Source organism: Melopsittacus undulatus, chromosome 11 (genome assembly GCF_012275295.1).
Source record: "Melopsittacus undulatus isolate bMelUnd1 chromosome 11, bMelUnd1.mat.Z, whole genome shotgun sequence".
Lineage (NCBI taxonomy): Eukaryota > Metazoa > Chordata > Aves > Psittaciformes > Psittaculidae > Melopsittacus > Melopsittacus undulatus.
In genome coordinates this window covers 9,969,023-9,983,555 of record NC_047537.1, presented here as the reverse complement: position 1 = coordinate 9,983,555, position 14,533 = coordinate 9,969,023, and the positions used below count along the sequence as shown (strand labels likewise).

Below are 14,533 nucleotides of genomic sequence, written 5' to 3'. Positions count from 1 at the left end.
AAATTTTCCAGGATTCATCTTTGGATTGTTTGTCTTGTTCGGATGCTTCTGGCTCCGCGTTAAACCTTTCATGTCACCCATGTTGTCAGGGCTGTGGTTGTGCCATCCCACACTGACATGTGTCACTGGGTATCGGATCCGCGTCACCCGCCCATCGATTTGCCCTCTGAATCCCGTGTTCATGTCCCAAGCGTCCTTGCGGAGCGCGGCGGAGGCCGGTGTCCGGCAGGAGCGCACGGGACGCACGTGCGCGGCTGCCGGCTCCTTGGCGCGGGGCAGCCCCGTGAGCCCCGCTGGGTTCAGCAGGGATGCAGCCGTGGCTCGCGCTCCGGAGGCTCCGGTGGGATCGGGAAGCGGGACCCGTCCGGTCCCGGCGCTCAGCGCCTGTCCCCGCGAGGCCCGGGGGGGGAGGAGCCTCAGCGCCCGCTCGGCGCCTCCCTTAAGCCCCGCCCCCTTCTCCTCCCGCACTCTCCCGTGTGGCGGCACAAAGCTTCCCGCGAACGTGACGTCACCGCCCGCGCCTCCCTCTCCCGCCCGGAGCCCGCGCGCGGCGCGGCTGTTCCCTCCGGCCCTCCCCCCCGGCCTTTCCCCGCTCCCCTACCCCACGTGACCCTGCGCCTCCCTCCGATTGGACGAGCCGGCGGCGTAGTAAGAGTGACGTTCGGAGCGGCGCGGGTCGCCATTGGCCGGGCTCGCACTGGTGGGAGGTGGTGCGGTGCCCCGCCCCCCTGCCCGGGTGTGCGCGAGGCGGCGGCGCGTGGCAGCGGCTCGGAGGGGCGCGCGCGCGGGCCGGGCCCGGACCCGCCATGACCGACTTCAAGCTGGGCATCGTGCGGCTCGGCCGGGTGGCCGGGAAGGTGCGGGGGGGGGAGGGGCTGCGGGGCCGGGGCGGGCTCGGAGGGGGCCGGGGCCGCGGGAGGGCCGGGCCGGGCCGTGCGGCCGGCGCTGACGGCCGCGGTCCCGCTGTGTTTCAGACCAAGTACACGCTGATCGACGAGCAGGACATCCCGCTGGTGGAGAGCTTCTCGTTCGAGGTGAGGCCCCGGCACCCCCTGCCCCCTCCCCTCGCCCCGCGGGACCCGCCGCTGCCTTCGCCCGGTTCTTCCCCTCGCTCGCACCCCCTCCGTGTGCCCCGAACCCGCTTCCAGCCCCGCGCTGAGCCCGGATCTCCCCGTTCCCTTCGTGGGCCGCCCTTAGGGAGCTGCCGTGGGAGGGCCCGGCCCGCGGCGGGCGGGGGGGGGGGGGGGGGTGGGGAACGTTAGAGATCGGTGCAGGACCGGTGGGAGCGTTTTCCAGCGGGTAAAGTTCTGTTTTCTGGTTTGAAAACGAACGTTAGTTTGAAGCGGATCGATCTTACGTAGTTTTAAACGAATTAATGTGTTGGGTAGTTTAAAACAGTTTTCATATGGGTATTTATGGTCATTATTTTATAGTCTTAACTTTACCGTGTAGGGTTTTTTGTTTCCTCTTCCCCTGTGTGTCCGTTGTGAGAACAGCTCATTTGTCTGCCCATGTTGGGGTTGGCCTTTAAACTGCTCACCCCACACCCAGTCCTGATGAGTAAATGTGCTCTGAGTTAACTTACTGCATCCCAGGAAACCCGTTGTCTCTGGCACCCGCTGCAGGTGCATCCTGAGGGCTCTGAGGGGAAGGACCGCAGGGGGTTTGGAGGAGGGACCGCGGGTGCTTCGGGGCTCCTCAGATAGGAGGAGCTGCCAGAAAGCACCACATCCGCTCGTTCCTCCATGGTGGTTGCTCACCATAAGCATGTCCTAGTGCTGCAAGCACCTGGAATTTGGTCCTTAATACAGCTCTTGAGCATCAAGGCTGGGGATGGGAGAGAAAAGGGCAGGACTATTCCTCCCACTGGTAACCCCTCGTTAGGTTGGTGTAGATCAGCACCAAAGATGAAGCCTCAGTGCCGTGTTGACACTGTGAAATTTATACCTGAGTGGAGATGGAGCCTTCAGGATTCCAGCCAGACTGGGGCTGTTGTTTGTCCAATGGGACACATCCATTCTCAGCCTCCTTTTCCCCCTTCCTAACCCCCAGAAGCAGAGCCAGTGGTTTCCCCATGGAGGTTTGAAACCACTCAAATTCCACTGAGGTTGAGCAGCCTCAAGAAAGCAAGTGCTCCATGGTGGGTCCTTCCCCTCTGCCAGCGGAACGTGTGCTCTGCTGTATGGTGGTGGATGTGCTCACAGCCTTTCCCTCTTCCCTAGGCTCGGATGGAGGTTGATGCTGATGGAAATGGTGCTAAAATCTTTGCTTATGCCTTCGACAAGAACCGCGGGAGAGGATCCGGCCGCCTCCTGCACGAGCTGCTCTGGTAGGTGTGCTCAGGAGAGCTGAAGGCTTTAATGGTCACCAAGGTGGAGTTTGCTGCCATCACCTTGTGTGGTGTTCATCCCTCTGCCTGCAGTCTTTGCAGGAGGCTTGCAGCTCCGCTTTGCAAATCCAGCACAGGGGATGCCCAGAGGTATTGCTGGGGTTTGGTTTTGCACTGAGCCCTCAGTCAGCTGAGCCTCTCAAAACGCTATACATAAGGGAAAGAGAGGTGGGTACTATTCCAGCAGACACTGTTCAGGTGTGAGAAATGCTGATGCAGCTTCGGTTGGAGGTGGGGAGCTGGGGACTGGCTCCATTTAATAGGTGAAGACAAACCTTTGAAGTTTGGTTTGCTGGTTCTTATTCATCCTGTGGTAACCAGGTACCTGTTACTGGCACCAGTGCAAATGAGCAGGGCACTGGAGAGAGACAGAGCTAATGATAACTGAAAACTGGGTGTTTTGTCTGGCCTCTTGGAAAGCTGCCTGCAGGGGTGCAGATTCATATTGCCCAGAGAGGTGGTGGATGCCTCATCCTTGGAGACATCCAAGGCCAGGCTGGACGTGGTTTTGGGCAACCTGATCTAGATGAGGGTGTCCCTGCTCATTGCAGGGGTTGGAGCTGGATGAGCTTTAAGGTTGCTTCCAACCCAAACCATTCTATGATTCTATATCAGCTGCAGTTCTTATTGTCCATGTTCTAAGAGTCATTTCTGGATACCATTTGTAGCTGCCCATTAGGTTTCAAAGGCCAGCTTGCTTGTGAGAGATGAGCTCATGCAGTGAGCTGAGGTGTTGCTCTCTGTAGCTGTGTTCCTGGGGTTCTAGAACACTGCTAAAGAGCTGTTACTGCTTCTGAAAGCGTTTCTGAGAAGTTCAGCACATTTCCTATTCAGTTCCATAAGACATCCTTAGGAGTCCCAGCGCTCAAGGTACCAGTGTGCTTTCTGTTGGTGTTCCAGGTTACTTTTCATTCCCAGTCTGGTCTCTAGCAGAGGAAGGAGCCAGGAAGAGCAGCAGAGACTATTAGTATTATTTACAATCAGCTCATTAAATATGGATTTTAACCTGTGTCTGTTAATGTTCAATCCTGTTGCACATATAACTTTGGTAAAAATGATTATGAAGTTGGCTGCAGTGTGTGGGGTAAGTCACTGTCAGTTCCTAACTGTGAACCTCAGACAGTAATAATTGTCTGTAAGTGCACTGAACAGCACCTTCACAGCATTCCAGCTGACTGGTGCAGGCCAGGCAGGTGATGGCAGCCCAGCTCTGTGCTCATTACCATCATTGCCTCTTCTGGTTTGTTTTACTTGAATTAGGAAGTAACCTGGTGTGTTCAGTTAGGTAATTCAGACTGTGTCACCCTGCGTGCACAGACCAGAACTCCGCTGGAGAGGCAGAACTTGCCCTTTGTGAGAAGGGTCTTGGAGCTTTAAGACAAGAGAGATGGGCAGTGCTGGTCATTGCTGTTTGCAGGGCCAGCCTCGCTTCCTGGGGAAACCAAAACCAAAGAACTTGAATTACTGCAGGTGTAGGAGTGTAATTTACCTGTTCTGCCCCACAGGTACCCCAAAAAATCAGCTCACTCTGAAAACTCTCACCCAGCTGTGTGCTTCTGGTTTAAGGTAGAGGGCACAGGCACATGTTGGATGTTGTTGCTGGCAAAGCAGCTTTAAAAACATGTATTTCTAATTTGGTTAAGAAGGTCTCTGCTTACACAGAGAACAGGGAGCTTGTAGCCACCAGAGGGACCTTCTCCCACTCCTGCCCCAGAGCCCTCCCTGCTGCTGACTCTGCTGGGAGTGAACTGCAGCACTAAATGGGCGCCAGGATCTGAAAAACACCCACATGTGCTGCAATCCTTCAGGAAGAACTTCTGCAGCCTCCCTTGTGCTCACTGAGTCTCAGGCTAGGCTGTCAGCAACTTCAGAGCAGGGTTTGAATGTCTCTGGGTAGAGACCCGCAAGTAAGTCTGTCATCTTCTCACCCTGTTCCCTGTATAGAAAGCCCAGCTTGCCGTACTTTGGCTGGGTGCAGTGATGTTCCCTGGGGAACAGCAGCATCAGATTAGTCATAAGTATCAGTAACTGCCTGCTCAAAAAGACATTGAAGACCTGATTTCTTTTTAAGGGCACTTACCATCACAGTGTGTTAGCCTACTCAGTGCTGGTTCCTGACTTGAATCGGTGCTGCTTCTACTTGGCATTTCCATCACTGGCCTCAGTTCCTAAGTTAGCTGCTGAAATACTAAAAGAACAGGATCCAGTTAATTCCCTGCATTTCTGGTTGAAGTTTTGGTTTTAATGTTTTGCCTGGCATCTTGTAGGAACTTGATGTGCTGAGGGATGTGGAAGTTTTGGCTCTACTGAAGAGTTAGCTGTGTTAAGTGAGCCTGCTTCTTTTCTGTTCCCTTCTGCAAGAAGCAAGGGTGGTTCTTCCATGAGCCAGATATTCCCTGCACATTTTTGGTTAACTTAGAATCCCAGCCTGGTTTGTGTTGGAAGCTCCTCCAGTTCCAACCCCTGCCACAGGCAGGGACCCCTTCCACTGGAGCAGCTGCTCCAAGCCCCTGTGTCCAACCTGGCCTTGAACACTGCCAGGGATGGGGCAGCCACAGCTTCTCTGGGCACCCTGTGCCAGCGCCTCAGCACCCTCACAGGGAAGAGCTTCTGCCTAAGAGCTCATCTCAGTCTCCCCTCTCTTGGGCAGGTTCAAGCCATTCCCCTTGGCCTGTCCCTCCAGGCCCTTGTCCCAAGCCCCTCTCCAGCTTTCCTGCAGCCCCTTTAGGCACTGGAGCTGCTCTCAGGTCTCCCCTTCAGGAGCCTTCTCTTGTCCAGGCTGCTCCAGCCCAGCTCTCTCAGCCTGGCTCCAGAGCAGAGCTGCTCCAGCCCTTGCAGCATCTCCATGGCCTCCTCTGGCCTCGCTCCAACAGCTCCATGTCCCTCTTGTGCTGCTGCCCCAGAGCTGGATCAGGGCTGCAGGGGGGCTCTCCCCAGAGCACAGCAGAGGGGCAGGATCCCCTCCCTGAGCTGCTGCTCACAGGATGCACACTACCGGCTCATGCTGAGCTTCTCGTCACCCAGAACCTCCTGGTCCTTCTCCCCAGGGCTGCTCTGAATCAAATCTCTGCCCAGCCTGTATTTGTGCTAGGAATTGCCCCAGTGCAGGCACAGGACCTTGCACTTGGCCTATCTTATGGAGGTGGTCCATGCTGCACATTTGTGAAGTGTAAGTCTAGGGTGAGAAGTAGTGTGTGCTGTGCAGAGGATGCTTCATTATAGATAGAGGGAAGGGACCGTCTTGTGTTTGTTAGCACTAATTCTGTCATCTCAGTCAGGTGGTATTGCACTAACACTTTCACTGGGCAGCAGCAAGGCTCAGTTTCCACTTTTCCTTTGGCCTTGTCACTTGAGGTAATAGAGGAACCGACAGGAACGGGAACCAATGGGGGTTTGTACAAAGTGAGGAAGATGGGCTTGCTGTGGCAGTATTTGCTTATGGGGGTTGTGGGTGCAGATCCAGACTCAGTAGGAGCAGTGGCAGGTGTGTGCCCCTCTGCTGTGACTTCCTGCTTTTATGAACCCCTCTCTTGTAATCCTTTCTCCTTCTCCAACTCCAACCTCTATTAAACTGGCATTATCTAATCTATTCAACAACATTTCTTTGCTTGGTCTTAGCCTCCCTTCTTCCCCCCCACAGGGTTTGCTTTTGCTCTGGACTCCCTCCTCCTGTCTGTCTTGCTTCATCTCTTTGGGTCCATGTACCTCCTGGGTTCCTACTTGTAGCCCTCAGGCCCTCAGGATTCCTGATGTCCTTTGCCAGACCCTCTGGGAGCCATCAACAGCACAGAAGTAGCTTTTCCTCTTCTAGGGCATTTCAGCAGGCTCCTTTCCATAGCTGTTTGCTGTTGTTGGGGTTTTATCCCCTCTCCATGTTCTGTTCTCCTGCAGGGCTGTGTGCTGCATGTGGCCTCTCCCAGGGAATTTTACTCATTAAATTCTAGGGAGTTTGGGCTATGTATGAATTGCAGGTGTTTTTTTTTTTCCCCCAAAGTATAGAATTTAAACATATCTGGGTGGATGTTGACAAAACAAAAGACAACATTTTTCATTACCGGTCTCATTGAAATGAATTTCCCTGTCCTGCTGGATAAAGCTTTGTAAAAGGGGAAAAAAACTGGGGATTTATTAACTTGGGCAAATGTTCTCTCTTCACAATTGGATCCCTGTTTGAACTGAAGTGTTCAGTAAACATTGAGCAGGAAGCAGCATCCAGACTGGACTCAGGTGAAGATGCAAGTAGCTGTTGGAAGTGGCTCCTAGAAGGAAATGTTGGGTAAACCTCAGGCAGGTGCTGACAGGTTTAAAACCCTTATTGCTGTCAGGCCATTCTCTCTATGGATGGAATCCATCATGGCACAGCAGGCATTCCGAGACTCAACTGCCACTCAAGCCTTACTTTTCAGGTGGTATGGGGATTCCTGCAAGAAGTGATACGGAAACTTGTCCAGGCACAAAGGTGCTTGACAGTGAACTTGATACCTCCTGAAAGGAGAGCTGAAAGGAAGGTGGAATGGGAAATACAAACTGTTAATGGCAATAAGGAGGAATTGCAGCAAGACTTAATGAGCAGCTATCCCCTGGTTTGGCTTTGAGCACATTTCAGATGTCTCTTGGTCAGCTGTGGAGTCATTGCAGACTTTCTGTGTGTTACACTCTTGAGTCGAAAAGGCGTTTGCATACTTGGTGAAACTTCTGTCCTGTTGCTTGTTACGAGACATTTCTTCATAAATAACAAACTGAGTTCACACCAGTGCCACGCTTGCATTAATGTGTCTGATAGAATTTCTTATTAAAGCAATAAAACACTATTGGCAGCTTTCAACTCTGCTCTGGGGAACACAGCAATTGCAGGGATGCTCTTGCGGTAACTGGAGCAGTTGTGTCTGGAACTTTCTTTGCAATATGCTTACAATTGTACTGTACCATGAGTGTCTTTTGATTCAACTCATTTATAATGGAAATAACCTCCTGGACCAAGTCTCTTTCTTCTGGGGCTGGTATATCTGATGTCTCTTAGTAACTCAAGCTTTACTGCGCCTGTTCTGGGGACAGCAGGCTAAAATGCAGCATGTCCTCCAGAATCAGTGTGATACTTTGCTTTTTAGCTATAGTTGTTCATTGCTGACCTCCATGTTGGCTTTGTCTCCTGCAGGGAGAGACACCGGGGAGGGATTGCTCCTGGATTTCAGGTTGTACATCTGAACTCAGTGACAGTGGACAACCGTCTCGACAATCTGCGCCTAGTTCCTTGGGGTTGGAAACCCAAGGCTGAAGACATCTCTAGTAAACAAAGGTGCGTCAATGGCTGGCAGGGGGCTGCCATCAGGAAGCTTGAAAATACCTGAATTTGACTCCTTCCTTTAGTGATTTTCATCTAGCAGAGCCTTTTGTATTTGACCTTGGGCTACTTACACATCACTGCACATCTGTGCTTCCTCACTTGGAGACCAGAGTTAATGCTCAGTGTTCCTGCTGGCTGTGAGGGGACCAGCTCACCCCGTGCTATCACTGTACAGAGGCTCTGCTGTGCCAGAGGTTGTCATCACAGTGAAACAGAAACCTTGTGTTCTCTTCCACTCGAATGGTGGCATCTGGGCATGCTGAATTAAGTCTGCAGGTTTTACTGGCTTGTGGCTCTCAGGCACTGAAAATCTAACAGCCTGTAGAAGCCAGCAGCTGCTTGCACTTGTAATGGTGTATCCGAGTTGAAAGCCAAAGAAGTTCCTGGGATGAGCTCCCATCACCTTTCACTAGTAGGTGGTGGGAACATCTTACATGCCATATTGCACTAATGTGACTCAAAGCACATCAGACTCTTCATGTCAGGATGGATTTGGCTAATCCAGGATGTAACACTGGCATGTTCATTTTTGGTGGGAGACACAAAACTTACCACCTCACTAGGCACTTGAAGCACTTGCAGTACCCATCAAATAGGGATGTTCAGAGCTTATTAAGCTGGGTCTGAGAAGTGATATTGAATGGCAGTGATACTACAGTGATGCTCCCAATGAGCCTGGGAGTTTAAGAACAAGGAAAAGACCTCAAGCCATTTATACAGAAACAATTTTGCTCCATGTAAATGTTTCTTGATAAATACTTTTTAACTTATTTTGCATTTAAGCTAAAATACTCCTGAAAATATCCAGTATATGAGGAGGGTGTGTAAGCTGAGGCTCACCAGGCTCAATCCAATGTTAACCCTATTAGCTAATTTGGAATAAATGTCTCTGTACTCTTATCAGGACTTTATGGACCTTCTTTGTGCTTGTTTTTCTTCCAGGGAACAAAGTCTGTACTGGCTGGCAATCCAGCAGCTTCCTACAGATCCTATAGAAGAACAGTTCCCTGTACTGAATGTGACACGATACTACAACGCTAACGGGGATGTGGTGGAGGAGGAAGAGAACTCATGCACATACTATGAATGTCACTACCCCCCATGCACAATGATTGAAAAGCAGGTATGTGAGGACTGTGTGTCTGTGTCCAGGGATGAGTTCCTTACAATGTAAGCTTTACACAGTTGCTAAAAGGGAGAATCCTTTTTAGTCAGGTGTTCTTTGGCATGAATCTTGAGGCCCTGTGATTATCTTCTGAGAGGAGGTAGTTCTGAATCCGGACAGCAAATGACCTGGTGGTTTGCTGGGAGGAGCCTGAGTTTCGCAGAGTGCACATAAAGGCAGGTGGGAGCGTTCCTCTAGGAACACGGAGCTGGAATGAGCAGGCAGCTGGGTAAGACAGGAAGAAGCATTGTAAGAAGGTTTGGGCGGTAGTGGAATCGAAAATAAACTGCTTCACCTTTCATGAGGAGAGGGTGAATTGAGTGGCCTTTATTCAGTGGGGAACCGGGAAGAAAGGCAGTGCTAGTTCTTCACTGTGGGTGGATCAAGGGAAGCAGCATACATAGAGAATGGCAGAGAACAAAATGTACAAGAGCTGTGCTTCTTTGTCAGACGCATGTCCTTATCGTTGAATATGGCTCTTCTGCGATAACAAAAGCTGAGTAGCCTAAAACCATTGTGTTCCACTTCTTTGGGGAAGGGAATGTTTGCAAAGATGGTCTTTAATGCCCTCTATTTGACGAAGAGTGAGCTTTACCTTTGACTGGGATCTGAATACAGGTTTCCTGAGGAGCTGTATGGCAACAGCTGAGCTTGTGCAGCTCTCCTCATCATTTCTGAGTTTAAGATGTTTGTGGTTGAAAGCAGAACTTAAGGGCTCCAGTATTTTGTCTTCTAAGCCCACTCTGCAGAAGCAACTGCAAAATCCAATAGATGCAATCCCTTCAGAACATTCTGATGTTCATGTTTGTGATGGGTGCAAAAAGACCTGATCATAACCTGACTTGGGAGACGGTGTTGGGGTGCTTGGAGCAGGCTCACTGACACTGTCCTTGTGCTCTTCCTAGCTCCGTGAATTCAACATCTGTGGCCGCTGCCAGGTGGCAAGGTACTGTGGGTCCCAGTGCCAGCAGAAGGACTGGCCTGCTCACAAGAAGCACTGTCGGGAGAAGAAACGGACCTTCCAGCAGGAGCTGGGACCAGAGCGGTGACCGGGCAGCGCAGGCCTCTTAGCAGCAGGATTCCTTCTCAAAGGCATTGGACTCTTGCTTTTGCACAGTAACAGACTGCTTATTGAAGCCAGAGGCACTGAAGAAGAAAAACCCTGTGATGCTTGAGCAGAACGGCTGACTGGACTGAGCCAGCTCTGACTGGTGCTGTGGGAAGGGGTTGGGATGACCCTTTCCAGTATTATATTCTCAAGCAAAAAGACTACTGTGGAGGCTCCAGGCAGGAAGCTTCTCGTTATTTATATGTTAATACGTTTGTAAACTCATGTACAGTTTTTGTTAGGAACTCTTGCTAGGACTCAGTAACTGTAATGTCCAGAGAACACGGTGTTGGCCTCAAAGTTTAAAAAAAAAGCAAAAAAAAAAAAAGGCACGTAGCAAAAGCTTTTCCTGCCATGTGGCTGCAGTGGCTGCGGTGGTGCCGAGGCCCGAGGCTGGCCCCGGCCTCAGCAGTTGCTCTGGAGAACTCTGCATGGAAGTTATATTTAAGAATAAAAGGGGAGGGGGAAGCAAACCAAGTAAAGGTTGGAATGAATTCTTGTCTGCTCTCTAGCTTTCTTCCATCCCCTTCCAGTTGCTTCCAGAGCGTGGTGGCACTTGGATGTTGGGAATACCCGCTCAGTCTGGGGTCTGTGGGCACAGGCAGGCTCCAGCATTCCTGCTTTAGGAGAAGGGCTGCTGGACAGTGTGCTTTAAGCAACTGGTATTTGGGAAGTGGAATGAGCTTTCTTGTTGGGAAGCTCGGGTAGTCAGCTCTGGGGATGTGGTTGCCCTCATGGCTTCCCTATAAGCATAGTGAGGGCTGCAGTGATGGGCAGATGTGTTTAAGTGAGTGAGTGGTCGGCAATTTGAGTTAGTTATTTTTCTTCAAGAGATGCCATCAATCCAAGAATCAGTTTTTGATATTTTTCTGATGCAGGAATGAGTAAAAATACTCAGGAAGGAGGCCTCGGCTTGCAGGGAACATGCCTGGTCTTCTGGGACATCTTGTTTTGTATAATCTGGTAGATTTTATTCTTTTCCATTTTTACCTTAGAAATACAAGGAATATCAACTGAGAGTCCTGAAGAAAATGCATCATTTAGTGCCAAGTGTTAGTTTTGCTTCACAGCAGAACTTTGGGAGCTGCTGAATGCTTAATGCAGAGCCTTCCTCAGGGTGCTCAGTGAAAGAGGTGTTCAGTTCCTTTGCAAAAGCTCTTAGGAGTTTTATGTTTTTCAATCAGGCTTCACTTTGCCACTTGGTGTTGCAGCGTTGGTCCTGCCTGTGTGCAGCTCGTTAGAAAATGGAGCTGCTGTGGACTTCCAATATTATATTCTAATATGTGCACAGGAAGTTCTTAATTTTAGGTTTTGGGTGGGTTTTTGTACTTTGGCTTTAAGCATCTTAGGAAATAACAAAAGTTCTGCAGCTTCCTGCTGGAAGGTCACTTCTTAGGCACTTTGTCAAGTTGCAGCTCTTGAATCATGGCTATACTGTAACCTTTCTGTTCAGGCAGCCTAAGATGCCCTGAAGTGTGAAGATGTCATCCCGTTTTCCTGTAATGGGTTATTTTTTATGGAAACATCCAGGGATTTGCTTCAAACAGACTGAGGTTTTGACAAATATAAAATAGGACACGAATATTTTTTTTTGAGATAATCCACTGAAAAGGGCAGAAGTTTTTCCTTTTTTTTTTTTTCCATTTGTCCTGCCTGTTTTCCATTGCCAGAAATCATGTCTAGCAAAGTGCAGCCTTGGAGCATGGAAACACTTCTGCAGCGCTGAGCAGGGAAAATGTCTACTCCTGATGTATGTGATGTTGCTGCAATAAGAAATGAGGACAAGGAAAGACTGCAGGTAACATCCTGGTGGGACAACAGGTAGATTCCTCTTGAGCAGCAAATGAAGGAATGAAGGAAGGGTGATACTAAAACTGCAAGACTAGGATGGTGGGAACCCCTGGCAATCCTGATCCCAGTGAGTGTGAGAGGGAAGGAAGGGGTGAAGCCGGAGGGGAGGGAAGCTGCCCACTAGCTTAGAGGTCTGTTAAACCATCAGCCAAATGAAAAGCTGCCCAGACATCCTGAAAGGTCTTGGTGGTACCACAGGATCTGACTCCAGTGAGCAGCCTCTGCCCTTGTGCCAGGGAGGGAAGTGGCTGCAGGGTTTGAATCTTGCAGAGCTCCCTGCAGTAGGCATGTCCCTGCCTGCAGAACAGCTTTTCCTGCTTGGTGTGGGAAGCTGTGTGACTGAGTCTGGCAGAAGATCTTTGTGACTTAAAGAGACCTTTGCAAGGTGTGTCAGAGGAACCAGTTACATGTGAACATGGCAGCTCTGCTTCATACAGCCTGGATGTGTTCTCAGGATGAGGCTCTTCTTTCCTCTCTTAAAGAAACCAGGCTGAAACGGATATCCTCATATGGGCAAGCATTTCAAAAGCACAGGGTTAGAGCACATGGTCATTTATCTTGGAGCAGGCCTGGTAAATGAGCCCACTTCCAAGGACTTATCCTGAAGGAGATACTCTAAATCTTTCCCTGCAGGGAACAAAACCTGCATCTTTTAACTCCTTGGTTCTCTGAAGCATGGAGTACTCTGCACACACCCCTGCTTCACCTGGGGACCAAAACAAGGCTTAGTGGGTCAGGTTTCCTACCTAGGAACACGTGTCGGGAAGAGGAGCTCCAGAGGACTTCTAGGGAGAAATGTGGGCATGCCTGAGGGGCTGTGAAGAGTTGTGGAGAATGAGAGCAGTGGGTGAAGATCAGGGTCCTCTGCCCCTCCACAGCCTCTTGTACAGTTGTCTGCCTCCAAGCTGGAACCTCTGGCAAGCTACTTGAGGATCTGTGGATTCATGTGCTTTTGGGAGATGGAATTTGACCATTCAAGGCAGTGCAGTCCTGTTGGCGTGGCTTTACCACCAGCTGTCTTCCTGCATCCTTGTGAATGCACATGGCATCTTGTGCAGCTGATGGGGATGGATGGGCCTGAAAGAGTGCCTGCTGGTGTGTCACACTGGTTGATTTTGAGTCCCCAGGAGTGGGTCAACATCTGTCTGGTGTAAGGCAGTTCCAGGAGGACCCTGTGGGCTTCTAGGCCCTTTGGGAGAGCCTGGAGAAAGATCTCAGCCACAGCTGCAAAGCATCAAATCCAGCTCATGTCAGGAGCCTGCAGCATCACTGATGCTGGCTGCAACAGCGGGGTGCACACACCATCTAAATGTATCATGAAGTGTCGATACCTTCCCTCCAGGTACTCCTTTGTATCAAAGCAGGCTGGTATCACCAATCCCAAACATCCAAAAGTGATGATTAAAACTGGTGAAATTCATGGCTGGCAAAGGAACACAAAATCTGAAATATAAGGTATTCCAGGGCTCAATAACCTTTTGATATGAGCCTTAAATACACCCATGGGATTATACTTCAATTTTCTTCTGTGGTGTTGATTTAATTGTTGAAGGTAGAAGGGATGGCTAAAGGACTTAAACACTGTGCGTGGCATGGAGACAGCGTAAGTCACCACACTGAGGCCAGGAACAAATGTTAAACCCCTTAAACCCACCTATTAAAACAGAGCCGAGGACAAGAGGAGGTTGGTGTGATCAAACAGCAGTGTGTGGGATGCTTGCAGAGTAAAAAGAAATCCTTTATAAGCTGGACTTGTGCTAAGTGTAAAAGATGGAAACGGTAAGATTTGGTAGGTGGAATGGGGGGGGGGAAGCAAGCAAACAAAAATCCCAAACCCAACATAATGCAATGGGAAATGGAATATAAAGAACAATCAAGTCATGAAACTTGCATGAATCACTTCGAAGTGATCACTTCACAGCTCAGCCAGCTGCCGGCAGACACGATGCTCTGTAAAGGGAAGGTCTGACCTGAAGTCCCAGCAGAAAAAAAGTGAATTGTTTGCATGTGTTCATGGGAAAGAGCTGGGGGATATTTCCATATGGAGAGCTCGACAGAGAATCCGTTTAGAGCTGGAAGTGCCTTTAGGATGGGGACCCACAGCAAGTGTGAGAGCAGATTCTAAAATGAGTTTCAGGGCAGCTGTGGCAAACTCCAGCCAGATGAACACAGCACCTGCACACAGCAAACTCATATAGGCGCCATCAGTGGGTAAACACTGTGGAGGCTGCAGCATGGTTCTTGTACAGGGAAGTTGTGCTTTAAAACAGCTTTACAATTGTTTTAATGGCATCAGCAAGCAGGGGCTAAAGGGACTTGGTTGGTACAAAGCTTGAACTTCCGCAATGCGTTTAATCATGACTGTGTTCAAGGAGTTAAGGAAAGAAAGCTGCCTTAGGAAAAGGGGGAATGCTGTCACATCGCCTAAATGAAGTTAAAGGGAGGGGTTTTGGGTTGGAGGGAAGTCAATAGATGGATGCTCACTATATTAAAAACCAGTTGGGGGAAAAGTAATGAATCAGGAAGGCTGGAACATCCACTGACATGGCTGTTCAGGGCAAGGATATGAGAAAGGCTGAGTGAGAAACTGCAGCGGGATCTTAGGAGGCAGGTTGGGAGATGAAACTCAGCATCAACAAAGTGGTGCTGCTCCCGGGAACACATCACCAGAGGAGC

At 50.1% G+C, this 14,533-nt stretch overlaps 1 protein-coding gene across 1 annotated transcript; it reads left to right on the top strand.

Moving 5' to 3' along the window:
- The first annotated feature begins 725 nt into the window (after positions 1–725).
- On the top strand, positions 726–10,454 carry ZMYND19 (zinc finger MYND-type containing 19). Its single transcript, XM_034067945.1, has 6 exons — positions 726–857; positions 975–1,034; positions 2,223–2,329; positions 7,545–7,685; positions 8,676–8,856; positions 9,804–10,454. The coding sequence occupies exons 1-6, from the start codon at positions 807–809 to the stop codon at positions 9,945–9,947; spliced, it is 684 nt and encodes a 227-aa protein (XP_033923836.1). The 5' UTR covers positions 726–806; the 3' UTR covers positions 9,948–10,454.
- The last annotated feature ends 4,079 nt before the right edge of the window (positions 10,455–14,533 follow it).

Bases quoted from the DNA above. Each gene is read 5' to 3' on its own strand.
- ZMYND19 (XM_034067945.1), top strand. From the start codon at position 807: ATGACCGACTTCAAGCTGGGCATCGTGCGGCTCGGCCGGGTGGCCGGG. The intron at 1,035-2,222 runs GTGAGGCCCCGG...CCTCTTCCCTAG, and splicing joins TGGAGAGCTTCTCGTTCGAG to GCTCGGATGGAGGTTGATGC. The intron at 7,686-8,675 runs GTGCGTCAATGG...TTTTTCTTCCAG, and splicing joins GACATCTCTAGTAAACAAAG to GGAACAAAGTCTGTACTGGC.